The sequence below is a fragment of the Saccopteryx leptura genome, chromosome 2, assembly GCF_036850995.1.
Source record: "Saccopteryx leptura isolate mSacLep1 chromosome 2, mSacLep1_pri_phased_curated, whole genome shotgun sequence".
Classification (NCBI taxonomy): domain Eukaryota; kingdom Metazoa; phylum Chordata; class Mammalia; order Chiroptera; family Emballonuridae; genus Saccopteryx; species Saccopteryx leptura.
Genome location: NC_089504.1, coordinates 149,830,301 through 149,847,745, shown reverse-complemented (window position 1 = coordinate 149,847,745; position 17,445 = coordinate 149,830,301). Strand labels below are relative to the sequence as shown.

The window sequence follows — 17,445 nt, the reverse complement described above, 5'->3', positions numbered from 1 at the left end:
ATAATATTTTTTATTTATTTAAAAATGTTAACATGTATTTTTATTTTCCTTGTCTCTCTCTTTTTTTAAAGGGGCCCAATATTTTCTTTTGTGGCTTGTACCTCAACCGACCTTAATCTGCCTCTGCCTATATACTAAAAACTATAAAACATTATTGAAAGAAATTGAAAAAGTCACAATAAAATGGAAAAAAATTCCATGTACATGGATTGGAAGAATCAACATAGTTAAAATGCACATATTACTCAAAGCAATAAACAAATTTAATGCAATCCCCATCAAAGTCCCAATGCCATTTTTGAAAGAAATAGAACAAAATATCACCAGGTTTGTATGGAACCATAAAAAAACCCCAAGTAGCCAAAGCAACCCCAAGGAAGAAGAGTAAAGCCAAGGTATCACACACTACCTGACTTCAAATTATACTATAGAGCCATGATCATCAAAACAGCATGGTATTGGCAGAAAAACAGACATACAGATCAATGGAGCAGAACTGAGAGCCCAGAAATAAAACCAGATATATATGGACAAATAATCTTTGACAAAGGAACCCAAAACACACAATGAAGAAAAGAAAGCCTCTTTTCAATAAATGGTGCTGGGAAAACTGGAAAGCCACATGCAGAAGAGTAAAACTTGACTACAGTTTGTTTTCCAGAAAAAAATAATAATTCAAAATGGATCAAGTACCTAAATATAAGATCTGAAACAATAAATTGCATAGAAGAAAATGTAGGTACTAAACTCATGGACGTTGGTCATTGAGAATAATTTATGAATTTGACCTCAAAAGCAAGGGAAATAAAGGTAAAAATAAATGAATGGGATTGTATCAAACTAAAAAGCTCTGTACAGTAAAAGATACATAAAAACAGTAAGCCAACCAAAGGGGGGAGATATTTGCAAACAACAGCTCTAATAAGGTATTAATATCCAAGATATATAAAAAAAAAATCACAAAGCTCAGCAAAAGCAAGCAAACAACCCAATTAAAAAATGGGGAGAGGACATGAAGACACTTCTCCCAAGAGGACACACAAATGGCCAACAGATACATGAAAAGATGCTCACCTTCACTAGCTAGTCAAGAAATGCGAATCAGATCTACAATGAGATACCACCTCATATCTGTTAGATTGGCTATTATTAACAAGACAGGTAATAACAAATGTTGAAAAGACTGTAGAGAAAAAGGAACCCTCATCCACTGCTGGCGGGAGTACCAATTAGTACAACCATTATGGGAGAAAGTATGGTGGTTCCTCAAAAAATTAATAGAACTACCATATGACCCAGCAATGCCTCTACTGGGTATCTGCCCCCAAAACTCAAAACCATTGGTATGTAAAGACACATGCACCTCATATTCATTGCAGCATTATTCACAGTGGCCAAGACATGGAAACAACCAAAGTGTTGCTTGATGGAGGATTGGATAAAGAAGATGTGGTACATTTATACTATGGACTACTACTCAACCATAAGAAATGATGACATACTATCATTTATGACAACATGGATAGACCTTGAGAACATTATTCTGAGTAAAATAAGTAAATTAGAGAAAGCTAAGAACTGTATGATTTCACACATTGGTGGGATATAAAACTGAGACTCATGGATAAAAGTGAAATAGTTACCAGGGGCAGGAGGACGTGGAGGAAGAGGACATAGGGGAGGGGTAGGAGGGAGTAAAGAGGGACAATTATAAGGTATTGGAAAATGATTTGACTTTGGGTGATGCGTATATAACATAATAGGTCAAATGCTATAGAAACGTTTACCTGAAACCCATGTGCTCTTATTGACCAGTTACTCTGTTAAATTTAATTTTCTAAATAAAATTAAAAATAAAAAGAATTACACTTGCTCAATAAAGTCATCATACATAAATAACTTGATAAGAAGCACATTCATTCTGCCCTCTCGTCCACTCTACTGCTGCTCTTTTTCACTATTCTCAAGTTTCCCTCACTTAAGTATAGTCTGCGTTCATATGATGTCTCACTGACTGGAATGCTGTCCTTTGGTTCTGTTTTTTATTACTTCCCATACTGCTAATCTATTTACCATTCCTGAATTCACAAGTTTAGTACCCCTAGCCCTGTTGAAAAGCAATCCCTTCATAAGAAATGCTTCATAGGTTGAAACTCATTGTCCAAGCAGCCCCAGGATCCTTCTGTGATGGTGATGCTAAAGCCCTTTTGTGAGAAGTCCTGCAATTCATCCCTGATACTGGCAGAGAGTTCAGGATGCTTCCAGCCACTTTCAGAAGAACTTAGTGAGGTTCTATTCACAGAGTTTTCTTGGGGGTTCAGCTCTCTCCTGAGAAATTTTGGCTCTGTGTGGGCAGGGATGAAGTTGCATTGACTTTTACTGCCCCAAATAATATCCAGTACATACTAGAGGCCCCACTGTTATTTGGATTTAGGTTTAAACTTAAAAAAGATTTCTTCACATAATAACCTTCCTAAATATATTGCTAATTGAGTGAAAGCAATAGTTAAAACAAAAATTAAAACCTAATTTCAATATTGTTTAGTGAGTATTGACACTAAAATATGGTAAAAAATTTTATCCTTTTCATCAACTTATGTTATTCTGGACATAATATATCCTTTTTTTATTCTTTCTCTTTTGAGCCAAAGATTCTTTCTTGGTTTATTTTCATTTTCAGGAAATAATTTCTTCTTATGTGCTTTTCTACATTAATAAAAATGAAGAGACTAAATATGGGTTATATTAAAAACCTTTGGCCCATCTCCTTCTTAGTAGGGTGAACTAATGATCCACCCCAGCAGGAAATGGCTTTCCCTACTCTGAATTCTTGAAACTGGTTGCCTATATAATACAGTTAGTTCTTTTTGCATGCTGCGTGTATTTCTACACTTGCATAAGTTTCTCCAAGGGATAATCTTTTGAAGGGCCCCTTCTTCTGGGGCTCTGCACAGAGGCACTCATAAAATATTGGCTGTAAAAATAAATGAATGAAGGACTGGAGTAAAACTTGACAATAAATTTCCTGACAGGAGATGTTTTAACAGAGACAAGTCCTTCCCAAGAAGCTAAATGAAGAAAAAGTTTTAGTGACAATGGTAGCAGTACTAACCAGAAGATTTTAGCTTTTTAAAGAATCCTGGATTTATTCATCCATCATCAGCCATTGAGGTGTAAAAATGATTTTGAACTTGGAATAATTCTGATTCTGCTCCTGGTTAGTGGTACCTTTCATTTCTTATTCTTTTCTCCAGACTTTTGGATATCTCTGCAAATGTTATTTGAAAAATAACTGGAATATCTGTTACTTCCTTCACAGACTTTGTCAATACCAACCTTACACAGAAATTCTCTAAACTATAAGCTATTCTTCCTTTATAGGTCTTCTAAGGTTGTCTTTGTAGAATTAAATGTCAGAACATGAAAGGTGAATTTAGAGCAGTTGATTTAAGAAGCATGATACTTTAAAACTTAATTTCAGTGTGTGTAGAAATCTGGACGTACATATGCAGAAGGGGCAACACAATGACTTGTGAACTGAATGTCTCTCTCCTTAACCTGTTTTGACCAAACTTTAATTTAATTGAGCTATGACAAAGAGTAGGAATCAAAACACATGGGGATCACAGAGGCTGTATGTTTATTGTGCAGAACAGACAGTGATAATCCACTAGAGAAATATTTTCAACAAGCAAGCGATTCAAAGTACAATCGTAGACAGCAACTCTACATGAAGAACAAAGAATAAAGTTAGAAGACACTCAAAGGAACAGGGAGAAAGTCAACTGCAGTTAAACGTCTTGATACCTTTCTCCTGCAAACATGCAGAAATGGTAGAAAAGTTAAATGTCCAGTCTTACTTAGCTGAGACCAACGACAGCAAAGAACAGTCCTATAAAATTTATCTCCCACAAAAATAAACTATATATATAAAAATTTTATGATGTTCTTACTGTTCCATTGGCCACAAGCTTTTTTTTTTTTCAGTATGAAAAATGAGGTATACTGGGGCATAAGAGGTAGTAGTGTGTTTTGATTGTACAACATAGAGGAAATAAAAGAGTAACTTCATCACTGATGGAAATTGCTCTGTTTCTGAGTTTGGCCAACACGAGTAACTGTGTCAGTTTTATGAGCTGGCCAATGAGGTTTCAGAAAGGTCCAACCAAAGATATGGAACGGGACTTTTTATTTTTATGAGCCACTGTTTATTGGCTTATTTAATGCACAGTTAACAGTGATGTTGAGTTTTAATTCTCTCCATAGCTCCTTTGGTGATTCACAACAGTGAGAGCCATCTGCCAGTCTAGGAGAGGTATGTGGTCTGTGAAGCTACCTCCCTGAAGTGGCTGGAAGAGAGATGGTTTTGAGTTTCATTTGGCTTCAGAACTAAAAGCCACACTGACACATGCCCTCATGAGAAACTACCTCCTAGCCCAGTCTATAATACCATGTTAAAAAGTCAGCACACTCACTAGGAGAGAAAAGAATAAAAACTATACATAAGAAGCGCTTAAAATAAATCTGGTTGAGACATAGTACAAAAATCACATTTGTGTAAAATACATGAAAATCTTTGTCAAGCATTTTTTCATATTCAACTAATCTTAAAACACACATTTCTGATTGCATCGCAAAAGCTGAGCTTGCTGCCTCTCACCTACAAAGCTTCAAGTTTCTTTGAAGGTTGGCTTTATTTATTTGCAAAAGTATGTAAAAATGTGTTCCTTTCTAGCAAATGTCTTCTACAAAAATAGTTTTGACTAGGGGTAGCTGCAGTTTGAACTATGTCAAACATCCACAAAAATGAAGGCTGCAAGTAACAAGTTCATTCCTTTTGAAGTCTGGAGGTAGGTCTTTGCAAGTCAATTAGTCCATTTCCTTACACAATTCATTTGAGGTACAAACTTGGAGGGTAATATTTAAACATTACAATCCAACTTTGTGTGATGTGTAGTGCGATTGAGGACAGTGATCCTTAAGAACCTAGGAGCGACTTGGTTAAAAAACTATTCAAGTTAACATAGAAATCTAGCAGAGAAGCTGAAACAAGTATTTGTAAAATTTTAATTAAAAAAAACATAGAAAAATACATAGCCATGCTGAAACACAGTAAGGAGAATGCTTTGCTTCTTTAACTGTAGTTTAAGTGGACAAAAAGAACCGTGATTAGCATCACCTACCCATTATGTTTTTGTTTTTGTTTTTTCTTGCATTGCTTGTGTATAGCAGCATGTAAAAAGTACTAGACTGTAAATTAATTGTAACATTCAGAGGTAGTATTGAATAGTGGGGATATATATTGCATCTCTGGCTAAAAGTGCAGTTTGAATGAAGAGATGGTGAACTAAAGAAGTCAACGTAGAGCACATCAGTCCACCATCCTATGTCAAAATGTATTACTTGAAGTAACACATAAGCTTAATTTGAGGTAAGTGGTATTTAGGTCTTTCACGGAAACTGATACACAATGAAAAGATACAGAGAGAGAGAGAGAAAGAGAGAGAGACTGCTTGTTTTGTTTGTTTTTTAAATTATAGCATAACTATAGCAAAAGAAATGTAGGTTTCGCTCCTCCTACCTCATAATTCAGGTGAGTTCATCATGCATTATTCTTGTACCTTTTCATTAAATTACAAAGAGGATGATTTTACTCTAGGTTCCTTCAATGCATTAAGGCTGACAAGTGCGGTTTATTGCTAAATGGCATTTGGCTCTGTAGGAAGTAGATTCTACCGGAATGAATGTTGCTCCTGAAAAGGAGTGTGACGAGTAAATGTATTCCTCCTACTGATCTGTGTGGTACCCATAAATACAGGAGTTGGCAACACTTGTTTGCTTATTTCCCTTTTTGAAAAATGAACATAACCTTTTCGGGTCTGTTAGCTGAATGAAAGGATACATCAGCATTTCGTCTCGTTTAGAAATAAAAGTTAAAAAAAATCATCAAGTAAGTGTGTACAAGATTATACGAAAAAGAGAGAAGTAGTATCTATTCCTATCTTTGGTGTTCTAAACAGAAGCTTTACTATGGTGAGCGGGTCAGGTGGCATTAGAGGCGTACACAGTGTCACACACTGCGCCTTTCCTATGTGAATGCCCAGAGTCACGAGTGTGACACGTTTCTTGTTTGTATACAGTGCAGTGATTGACTAAAACCTGACTCAGAGTGTTTCTTACCCACCCACTCTTGCTTATCAGATCAACAAACTATTAGTAGGTTAAGAAAAAAGAAAACAGTAATTAAAAGTTGCATTGTTAAATTGTGTCCCCTGTGTTTACAGCAGTTTTTCACTAAACCTGGGACTGTGAAGGGATTACAAAGAAGGTGATTAATATAGTCCTTTTTAAGGTTACGTGATTTCTCCCCCGACCCCCGCCCCTCCCCCGCCCCGCCCCACCCCACCCTAGATGAAAGTGGAAAGACCATGGCAATAGAGAGTAAGTGGTCACTGCAGTGTCTTCTCCCTTCAAAAGATCCAACTGCTGCTGAGGTAGAAATCAAATGTTGGCGCCCCCTAATCTTCTTCCGCAGACTCTTGTGAGGATGTCTCTTCAGTCTCCTCCTGGAAGACACAAAGAGCACAAGCATTATACTGTGTCCGCTGTTCTTACAAAACAGCTCAGAGGTGACCTGTTTCCATAGCACACTATGCTTGCTTCAAAAGAGGATGCGGATGATTGGCAAGCCACTCATTCCCAGGGCTTCTTAAACTGTAATTGAGGAATCAAGGTGTTGTTTTTTCCCAGAGCGGTCATTAGCCACTGTTGACTTAAGGCTTGACAACATGGTGGCTGGTCAGCAAATTCAATTGTGTGCAGTCCAGGGAATGTTGGGGGATGTCAGCCTACGCACCAATTAGAGTAAAATAGAAAGGGCAACTTTTTTTTTTCCAGCAGCATGCCACTCATCAATTTTAAAAACCAGCATAGAAGTAAGAAAAATAAAGTTCAGGAGATCCTTACTGAAGGCATAAATAAACGTCTCCTTCAGATATTGGTAATAATAGTGGTACTTCTATGGTGATGACTAGATGCTGTTAGGGACTATCTGCTATTAATCCTATTTTACAGGTGAGAAAATCAAGGCACAGCAAGTAACATCCAAAGTTACAGTATGGAGGGCCAGGATTTGGGCTGAGTCAGAGGGTCACCAGAACCTGTGTGTGACCATGAAGCTACGGCCACCACGCCGTGGCCATGCAGAGGCAGCGTGAGGGCAGAAGGGAGCCTGCTCTCAGGCTGCAAGAGCTGACTACTCATTTCCTCTCTACATTGGCTTTCTTGGTCTTGTATGTATTCAAGTACATTTTAAGACAATGACCAAAGTTTGGCATCCCTGCTCAATCTCAGTGCTAAATCCACAACGACCAAACACTGAATGTTGATCTGGCCAAGCAGAGAAAAATCTAATATAGATGTTTTTGCAGGGCCTCCCCTTCCTATAAATCTAACTCCTCCTTCTCTTTTCCGTTTTCTGAGTCCTTGTGGTTCTGGAATTTGTTGGAGTTTGTGCACACTGGCTTGAGCCTCACAGTTCTCTCTCCTTTTGCTTATTTTACAAATGTGCAGTACCTTTCAGGACATGGGTGGTAAAGCGGGAGACAATAAACATTTCCGATAAAAGCGTCGTTAACGAGAGGATGATTTTTATCAAATGCTGCACATTGTCTCATAAGACGGCATGTGAAAGAGATCTGGGAGTAGAGGTAAACATTCACCCCAGCAGCAAACTGAGCCCCTTTAAGAACGGCCCGCTTAAAACAGCTTTATAACAGTCTTCATACTTTAATAGATTTGATTTTCCACATGGCTTCATTTTGTCTGGGTGGCTAACTGACACAATTTATATCTCTCTTCCTTTCCCAGGTCACTACAGTACACCATTCAGTAACGCATGCCTTAAAGCTTGTCTGCATTATATGACCAAACTTCCATTCATTAGTGTTTGAAACACTTCAGCTGTGAAGGGGCTCCTAAATGCTACCATGTGTGACGCTTTTGCGTCAATTCAACAAACGGGAGGAAAAAACCCCACATGAACGGGCACTCACTCCCATGAATGCACACACACACTTACACACTCACAAACTTTACCCTGGGCTTTAATCACAGGCCACTGCTTACTGCAACCTTTTCCAAAAGGTTTCATACATTCTTCCCCCAAAGACTGAGAGAGCTGTAAATCCTGGGAATAAACACACCTACAAATGAATGGATTGCAGCTTAAAAAATATATAACCGCAGCAGCATCAAGTCATGAGATTTCACACCAGTTTTGTTTAGTCTGCTTTGGGTTATGCGGGAAATGTGGAGCGTATGAAACTACCTCCCCTCTACTCCCAACCGTTGAACTTCAGGCTTCACATATTTAAGCAGCAGGTTTATACCGCTTGATAGGCAAAAGGCTACGACCCTGAGATTCTCTATGGAGTCCTGGCCACAAAGGAGGATGTAGCATGATCAAAGCCACGAACAGCCGAAAGAAAGACAAGCCAGGGTTCAGCTGCTCTATGACTTTCTCTTTTCACTTAATATTTAAATTCCAGAAAGTCACTAAGCTGTTCGGCAGATACACTCTCCATCCCTCCCCAGATGGCTCCCTTTTCATTACGATGTGAGGTGTGGACTTCAGTTATTACCTTGAAACAGGCCATCACGTAAGAGCCGGCAGCTATATTTTATTCTGTTTTCTCATGGTTAATAAATTAATAGAACTCAGTCAAGCTGGGACACTCTCCTGGATTGAACTGTAATTATTCCATTTCTAAGTGCTTGATTTTTCTCTCCCCTTTGGAAAACAAAATACTTCCAAATCCGGAAGGAAGTAGGATTTTCACACCATGAACTTAAAGAGACCTTGTAGTAGATGGAATGTGATCAGCTGTTCAAAAACATTACCAGAAACTTTGCTCCATTTGAGCTCTTGAAGCTCCTGATATTTTAAGTGGTGTATTCAAACCCCTTAGACACAACTCAGCTAAAAATGATGGTCCCTCATATTGTTTCCTTAACTGTTCTTAACACAACATGCATAGTTGTTTCATTAAGGTATCTTTCCACGAACTTGAAATTCTTCTACTTGTAGTTGTTAATTATGGTACTGGATACATAACTAGGATCTCAGAGGGTGGGCAGGGGCTCACACTCCATTTAACTTTTGGAGGTAACGTGGTTCTCACATGCTCAGAAGATGGTTTTCTCACAAGTTTCGTTAGTGAAGGGCTCTTTCTCTTTGCAGAGCCCTGACTGGCCACTCTCCAGAGGACAACATGGCTGCCAAGGAGATGATGCTGGCAAGGCATGTGGCACTTCTCACCTCTGCAAACCTTACCTTCCAGGGACTTGCTCGCTGTGACAAAAGCATGCATGTAATTAAGAGAAGAAAATTCATTCCCGTCAGGAATAAAGTTGGGGACCCACCCTCCACTGCCCTGCGTCCTGGCTGGCCGGGCTTCACAGAAGGCTCTTAAGTGGTGCAAAGAGCGGACAGAAACTAGCGATGCAGGGAATAAGCAGCCAGCTCTGATGTCCCCAAGGAATCTTATTTGCATAGTAGAGTAGTTATGAGGCACCCCTTAGATTCAAGCCTGTTCATTAACTTAGAGGAGACTATCACTTATTGTAGATAGCAGCTTGTGCTTTGAGATATCTATTTAAGTGGCTTTCTGTTTGCCACTATAGCCAAAGGACTTTTGAGCTTGTGGAGACCCCGAAGAGCAGCTTTGAGGCAATAAGGAGATTGAAATATTGTAGCCAAGAATCATACACATTTCATTAGGGGCTAGTTGGTGAGGTAGGAAAGCCAAACAGCAACAGTCTGGTCAAGAATGCTTGGCCTTGGAATGGGGCTTCTGGGATGTAGGATAACAGGACTTTTCAAAGTAGAAGTGCACAGTGACATTTTTATTAGGACCGGCCACTAAGGCCTCTGAACACTGAACAGCTCCCAGGCATTCATGCACTTATTCTACAAAGACAACTGAGGCTGCGCCACACTGGTGAAACACGTGAGCCTTTTCGGCAAAAAAAAAAAAAAAAAAAAAAAAAGAGAGAGAGAGAGAGAAGAGAAGGGAAGGAAAGGAAAGGAAAGGGGCAGAATTGGAGAACTGTATTTTTATTATGACTATTGGAAAATTGCATTCATTTTGCCTTAGATTTTTCCTTTTGTGAATAATAAAAAAAGGAATGTAATAAATGTAACTCTTTCATTGCTGTGGTTAAGTTTGGGAAAAACCCTACTACAACCTAGAAATAGGGTTTGCACATCTCTCTATTCTTTTACTTTGGTTCATCAGAATGCATGTGGCAGATACCTTTGGGTATACTTTCACTAATGGTTTCAGAAGGGAGAAGAAAACAGTTCAATATCCAACCTCATCCCCTAATTCTTGATGGAATTTTAAAATGTCTTAAGAGTTTAATTCTAGATCATACCATACAGGCGTGGGTAAGGGTATGTGTAGTATTTAATGCAAGAGCTGAAGCTCTGGGTTTAATTTTCAGATGCAGACGAAACAGGTCTGCAGTGGAAGGGAGGCCAGTGCATTCTAAATAGAGCCAAGAAATGGCAATACTCTCCCTACAAACTCAAGGAGTGGGGTCACTATGATGTCCCTCATTGTGTATAGCATGGAGTCCGTGTTGGCTTTAATATGCCTTCCTTTGTTTCCTTGGCTGCAAAGAATTCTGCAACTCTTACCATAAAATGTTGCAGGCTAAAAATACATTTGTAATTAAGTTATTTTGCCAAATAAACCCACATATATCTGGCAATCTATAAAGATTACTTATGGTTTTATGAGCTACTCTTTTTGTCATCTTAATATGTTTTATTCCTTAAGGACTTGGAATGACACATTTAAGAGTATTTCACATTCATGACTATCTCGAGCCAGTCCCACCAGAACAGAAATAATGGGCTCTCCTCCTTGGCAGCAATGACCAGGAACCAACTGCCATTCCGACTGCAGCTGAGCAACCCACAAGACCACAAAGCTGACTCTTTCTATTTCTCTCTCAGATATTTTAACTTCATATGGATTGGGACTGTTTTAACTTAATGGAAAGTGATTACTTCCTCCAACTAAGAAAACTTTATATCTGGTTTTTAAAAAACATATTAAATGGAACATATACAAACCATAGAATCTGGCAAGTGCAAGGGATTCTGGTGGAAATGTTAGAAGGCAAGTATGTTTTTCAAAAGGAGACGCAAGAAGCTGGAATGTTTATGGTGTATGTACCCTATCTTTTCTTTATTTTAACTTTATGTATACAGGCAGTATCTGCATTCTGTAGGTTTGTTCTTAAGTTGAATCTGTATCTAAGTTGGAACAGGTACATTTACCTATTAAATGCAGCTTAGACAGATGTTTGCCTTAACATAATGTTTATTTTTACCTTTCTGTATGTATAAATACTTGAACATTTTCTAATCTATAGAACTTATCTTGTTTGTAACCTGAGGACTGCCCATATAAAAATATACAAGTATCAGGACTATCTTGCAGCTGTTACCATCACCTTAATAAAGTCAGTTAAAAGGTCTTATTGGGGGATATCTAAAGAAGGTTGATCCTAGATGTCACTGACCAGAGCACCAACCCTGAAATCATGGGTTGTCTAACTGGTGCCTTATGCCCAGTATTCAGTCTGGCAATGAACATACTATCTATTTTCTGAGGAGAGTGTGAGAAAAAATGTGACAATCAATTGGAAAAACTTTGAAAAAAGAAACGTAAAATATCTTTTAAGACTACAGTGTGGAACTGCCATGATTAGTTTCAGTTATTCATTCTGTGCTTATTTCTTTAACTCTGATTCAATGATAAATATTTTGAGGAAAAAAATAAACAATTAAACAATGCTTCCAAACAAACAAACAAGCCTTGGCTGGTTGGCTCAGTGGTAGAGTGTTGGCTCGGCATATGGAAGTCCCAGGTTTGATTTCCAGACAGGGCACACAGGAGAAGCGGCCGTTGTTTCTCCACGCCCCCCCTTTTCTTCTCCCTCTCTCTCTCTCTCTCTCTTCTCCTCCTGAAGCCATGGCTCAAATGGTTTGAGCAAAGTTGGCCCTGGGTGCTGAGGATGGCTCCATGGCCTCAGCCTCAGGTGCTAAAATAGCTCGATTTCTGAGCAATGGAGCTATGGCCCAGTTGGGCAGAGTATCACCTGGTAGGGGCTTGCCAGGTAGATCCCAGGTCAGAGTGCATGCAGGAGTCTGTCTCTATCTCTCTGCCTCTCACGTGTTAAAAACAGCAACAACAAAACAAAACAAAACAAAATAATACATCTGGGTTTCTAAAATGCACTTTTGTTTGTCTCCTTTGTGCCCTTGCTCAGAGACCCATCACTGAAAATTCAGCAGGCAGAGGTGCCATGCATCCCTTGAATACCACGATCCTGGGATAAAAGGCTGTATAAAAATATCTTCAGAAGGGTATCATATAATGTTCAGATAGGGAAATCACTTCATGTCTAAACTAATTTCAAGTTGCAGGGTCTTATAAGTCAGGATTTCTGAGGACCATGAGCTTGATCAACTTTCCATGTTCTAATTCTTACTAAACTGAAGGAGCCTAATGCATAAAAAATAACTAAAGATAGAGCAAAAGGATTTTTAATTTTTGTATGAAGGAAGCGCTCAGAAAGGAAATTTATTTCAACATTTCCAAAATTGTTGAAGATATTCTTGTTTTCATGCAAAGTAGCATTAGAAAAATAAATATAATCAAGGCTGCTTAATGGTTATATTCCAGATGTATTTATTGATGGACAGACTAGGAGAAAACTTTTTTCTTTACCTTTAAATTTTTTAAATTTATTGATTTTAGAGAGAGAGAAAGGAAGAGAGAAAGGGGGAGAGACAGAGGGAGAGAAAGAGAAACTTCAGTTTGTTGTTTCACTCAGTTGTGCATTCATTTGTTGCTTCCTGTATATGCCCTGGCCAGGGACTGAACCCACAACCTTGGCATATTGAAGTGACACCTCAACCGAGCTACTAGCCGGGGCCTGTTTTTCATATGTATAAAACTTAGCATAACTTGTATTTGTTGCCAGGGAACAGAAGATTTCTGGATTTCAATCATTATTGCACCAATCATTTGTCATAATCCTAGGACTTTTGAATAAGATTATGAAAATATCAATAATAGTTAAGTCGACAAATAATTATTTAATGGACATCTGAGTGTCCAGCAAACATTTCCTGAATGTAAAGGGAGTATCTTCAATACAGCGACATATTTGTATTCAAACATTAAGGATTTTCTTAGAAAGATCAGGTTTTAAAAGCCAGTTACTCTTGCCTGACCAGGCGGTAGCAAAGTGGTTAGAGCATTGATCTGGAATGCAGAGGACCCAGGTTTGAAATCCTGAGGTCTCTGGTTTGTGTGTGGGATCATAGACATGGCCCAAAGGTCGCTGGCTTGAGCAAGGGGTCAATGGCTGGGCTGGAGCTTCCCCCCCCCCACCTCCGTCAGGACATATATGAGAAAGCAATCAATGAACAACTAAGGTGCCGCAAGTTTAAGTTGATGCTTCTCATCTCTTTCCTTTCCTGTCTGTCTGTCCCTATCTGTTTCTCTCTCACACTAAATAAATAAATAAATATAAATAAAAATAAAATAAAACCAGTTACTATTATTCATATTAACTTGAGTCAGCAAATTTGGCTAATAATAATAGGAAAGTTTACATATTTAATAAATAATTGCTCTGTATTCAACTCACATTAGAATGCAGAGAAAAAGCAGGCAGATACTGCCATTTTTATTTTTAGTCTAATCCACAGACTTCACCACACCATTAAAAACAATTATACTTTTAAAAGCTATAGGAAATCTGTCAAGTCCAGAAACACTAAACTTTTCCTTCTGGAGTTTTATATATTGCTCCAGATTGAGTGATGTTCTTTCATTTCTGTTAGAAGTTTATGTCATCTCTGTAAGACATTCCCTGCCAGGAAGCAGCTAGATTCATCTTGCCAACATTCCCTTATTACAACTGTTAGCTAAGCTAATTACTTCACATGTTTACAGTTAATAATCATTTTGGTATGTTTCCTCTGCCTTCCCCCTGTGTTGTTATACCCTTGAGCTACTTTGTTGTAAGGGTTAAAGGCAGGTTTCTACTTTGCTCTCTCCCTTTTCCCTTGACCTTTGCAATGTCAGAGGTCAGGGGTGAAATAAAAAAGTCTTCCCTATATAACAAAACAGTGCCACTCGGGGCAGACTTTGATATAATTCTTCATGTTTTACCAGTTGGTACCAAACATTTACTGGCCCACAAAATGTTTTACCAGCTTGAAAGAGCCTAAGTAGGAAAATAAATCAGAACTCTTTATGACTTTGGCAGCGTAAATCACCGAGCTCCCTGAGTGAGTAGAAGACTGACTATTTGCAAGTCTGATTTATTATGAACTATTTACTGCATTGGCCAAGGTGCCACGTAAAAGATGAGTGTTAGAGTGAGCATGCTCTCCTTTCTCTCTTTCCTCCTTCTTCCTCTGTGTGTCTAGACTGAAAGCCCCCAGTAAAATGCCTTCTTTGAGAACAAGATGCTGACTGCAATTCATCAACTTGCTTGTTCCAAAATGAAATCTCTCATTTTGCTCCAAACAATGTTTAGGTTGTCTGAAATATAAACATCCTTAAAACTGCCCTTGAAGTCTCTGTAAAAACATTCATTTTTTTTTTTTTTTTGAAGGGGAGAAAAAAAAATCCCGATAACCAAGGCTTACTGAGATTTCTCCTCCCTGATACACACCAGGGGCAGAAGATGTCACTTGCAGGTAAAAGCTATTTTGAAACAGACAGCTTGTTTCTAGTCTCTCAGACACTGGAAAAGTTGCCAATTCTCTCACTGGGAAAGTAACAAGGAGGGGGTTACTACCTGCCTTAACTGCTAGAGGTGTAGCTTGCCAGGGCTGCACAACAGTGAGGAAACTGGGTGGAAAAGAAGGATTACTATTGGGATTTTAAAAACTTGTTCTTAGCCTTTGGGTAGGGATCCGGTGAGAAAAAAGATACGTTTGAATGATATACAAGAACTCACTTCTAATCTCAGTTTAAAGCCTTAAGAGAGGGAAATCAGAAACAATAAGGCCTGACCTGGGCTGGCACAGTAGATAAAGCACTGACCTGGGAAGCTGAGGTTGCTGGTTTGAAACCCAGTGCTTGCCTGGTCAAGGCACATATGGGAGTTGATGCTGCCTGCTCCTCCCCCTTCTCTCTTTCCCTGTCTCTTTCTGTTTACCTCTCCTCTCTAAAATGAATAAATAAAATTAAAAAATAAAAAGAAACAATAAGATGTCTGATAAACCACCAAAACCTTGTTAGAGGTCTGAGATGGAGAGAAATGTGTTCTTATCAAAATAAAAACTCGAGCCCTGGCCAGATAGCTCAGTTGACATTGGACTGAAGCACAGAGGTTGCCGGTTTGATCCCTGGTAGGGCACATACAGGAACAGATTGATGTTTCTCTCTCTCTCTCTCTCTCTCTCTCTCTCTCTCTCTCTCTTCCTTCCTCTCTGGCTAAAATCAATAAATTAAAAAAATATTAAAATAAGATAAAATAAAAACTTAAGAAGGAAAACTCAACCACTGAGAATGACCTGATACTTGTATGGTGCTTTGTAAATTAAAACAACAATAACAACAAAACTTACAACTACTTCCTAATAAACCTAAGAATGTAATCCATAAGGTTGAGAAATTCAACTGTTTAAATTGTTTAAAAACCTAGAAAACTGGCTAACTTTATTTATGATTCATTTTATCACTTTAAATAAAAATATAGTAGAGTTCCCTTGTAAGCTTTTGTTTTCACTGGTTTTGGAATTTTTCAAAAAGTTAATGTGAATATTGCAGATTTCCCCCTTTACACTGATAAGAGACGATAACTTTCTCATTAGGATTATGAGACATACTTGAGGTGTGTTTTCCAAGCACAAAACCACCCAGTAGGGTTCCCCGTAAATTTTTATTCTCCCCTAATCACATGTGCTTAATATACATAAACACAAGTGTCTATCTAAATTTTGAGGTTTGTCATAATCCTGAATTTGTCTCTTGTGAGTGAATTCTGTCACTTTGTATCCCAGTTTCAAGAAGTGGCATTCTCAAAGCTTAGAGGAGGTTTCCGAATTTGATGGATTTACACAACTTCACAATAGAACCATTGTAATTCTAGATATCTGTGACCCACAGGGAAAGTGATTCTGACTGCTTTAGTCCTAATGATACCATGTAACAATTACTATAAAATCCCCCCCTTAGGTAAAAAAGCATCCTTATTTTAAAAACAAGCCATAAAAACACTTGAGGTAAAAAAGATAGGACTTTAAAACTAATTAGAATTCTAGAGATTTCAAGAACATATACCTGTGGAAATGAAAGAAAACCTAGCATCCAAACATAATTATACTCCCTGGAATTTATATAATTATGAATCTCTCAAAATGTTCTTGAAAATAAGGGAAGAGGTATTGTTATTATCCCATCTCATGGGTGGATAGATAGGGCCCAGAGAGATTAATTTGCCCCGTGATGGGGCTAGAAAGCAAAACCTAGGTTTCCTTATACACTGCTGAGCCCTAGTCTTTAGATGTAAAATATTTAATTGTGCTAAATCTTTACCACTTAAAGACAGGATCTAAACATAACCTTGCAAAGTACTGTTGATGAAGAAAGGATATGAGCCTGAGGTAATCCAGACTGCCACATGGAAAAGCCATCTGGGAGGGTATTTTGAAAGAAACAGATGAAAAAGGAAGAGATTCTTTTGAATGCAGTGTAAAATTTACATTATCCTCCATGAACTTCCATGTAGTCCCATGTTTATATAATTCATTGCTGTGTCCTTAGGCAATATAGATTAAGAAGTCCAATGAGCTCATGTTCTTTTTTCTATTTCGAGTCTGACCTCTTCTTTCAAGGGCAGATCTGGAGCAGGGTTTGTGAGACAGCCAGACTGATCAGCGAAGAACAACCCAATCCATCTGTGGCTTCTCTGATATTCCTGATTGCCTCTGGAAAAAATTTTTTATTTCACTTATATGACTTCTTGGTGTATTACTGCCCAACTTGCAATCAGTTTCAGCAATCTCCATCTGTGATTCATTTGTTTCTACTTCTCTACTTTTTAACATGTCACTCATCTCCTCTATAAGGTCTTTCTTGCTCTCCCCCAATTTGTCTCCATTTTCCCTTTTGTGACTAAATAATAACAATGAAATCAAAATTCTTCCAGGGCCTGACCAGTTGGTGGCACAGTGGATAGAGCATCAGACTGGAACATGGAGAAACCAGGTTTGAAACCCTGAGGTTGCCAGCTTGAGCACCAGCTCACCAGCTTGAGCGTGGGGTAGCTGGCTCGAGTGTGAGGTAGCTGGCTTGAGTGTGGAATCATAGACATGACCCCATGGTTGCTGGCTTGAGCCTA

The 17,445-nt window shown here is 38.4% G+C and overlaps 1 protein-coding gene across 1 annotated transcript in view; it reads right to left on the bottom strand.

Moving 5' to 3' along the window:
* Positions 1 to 3,781: 3,781 nt before the first annotated feature.
* The window catches only part of HMGA2 (high mobility group AT-hook 2), a 145,387-nt gene continuing 131,723 nt past the window's right edge, over positions 3,782 to 17,445 (bottom strand). Inside the window, exons 7-8 of the mRNA XM_066363374.1 lie at positions 6,407 to 6,566; positions 3,782 to 3,814 (exon numbers count right to left, since the gene is read on the bottom strand). Coding sequence (XP_066219471.1) covers positions 3,782 to 3,814; positions 6,407 to 6,566 — 193 coding nt within the window. The remainder of the gene's footprint in view (positions 3,815 to 6,406; positions 6,567 to 17,445) is intronic.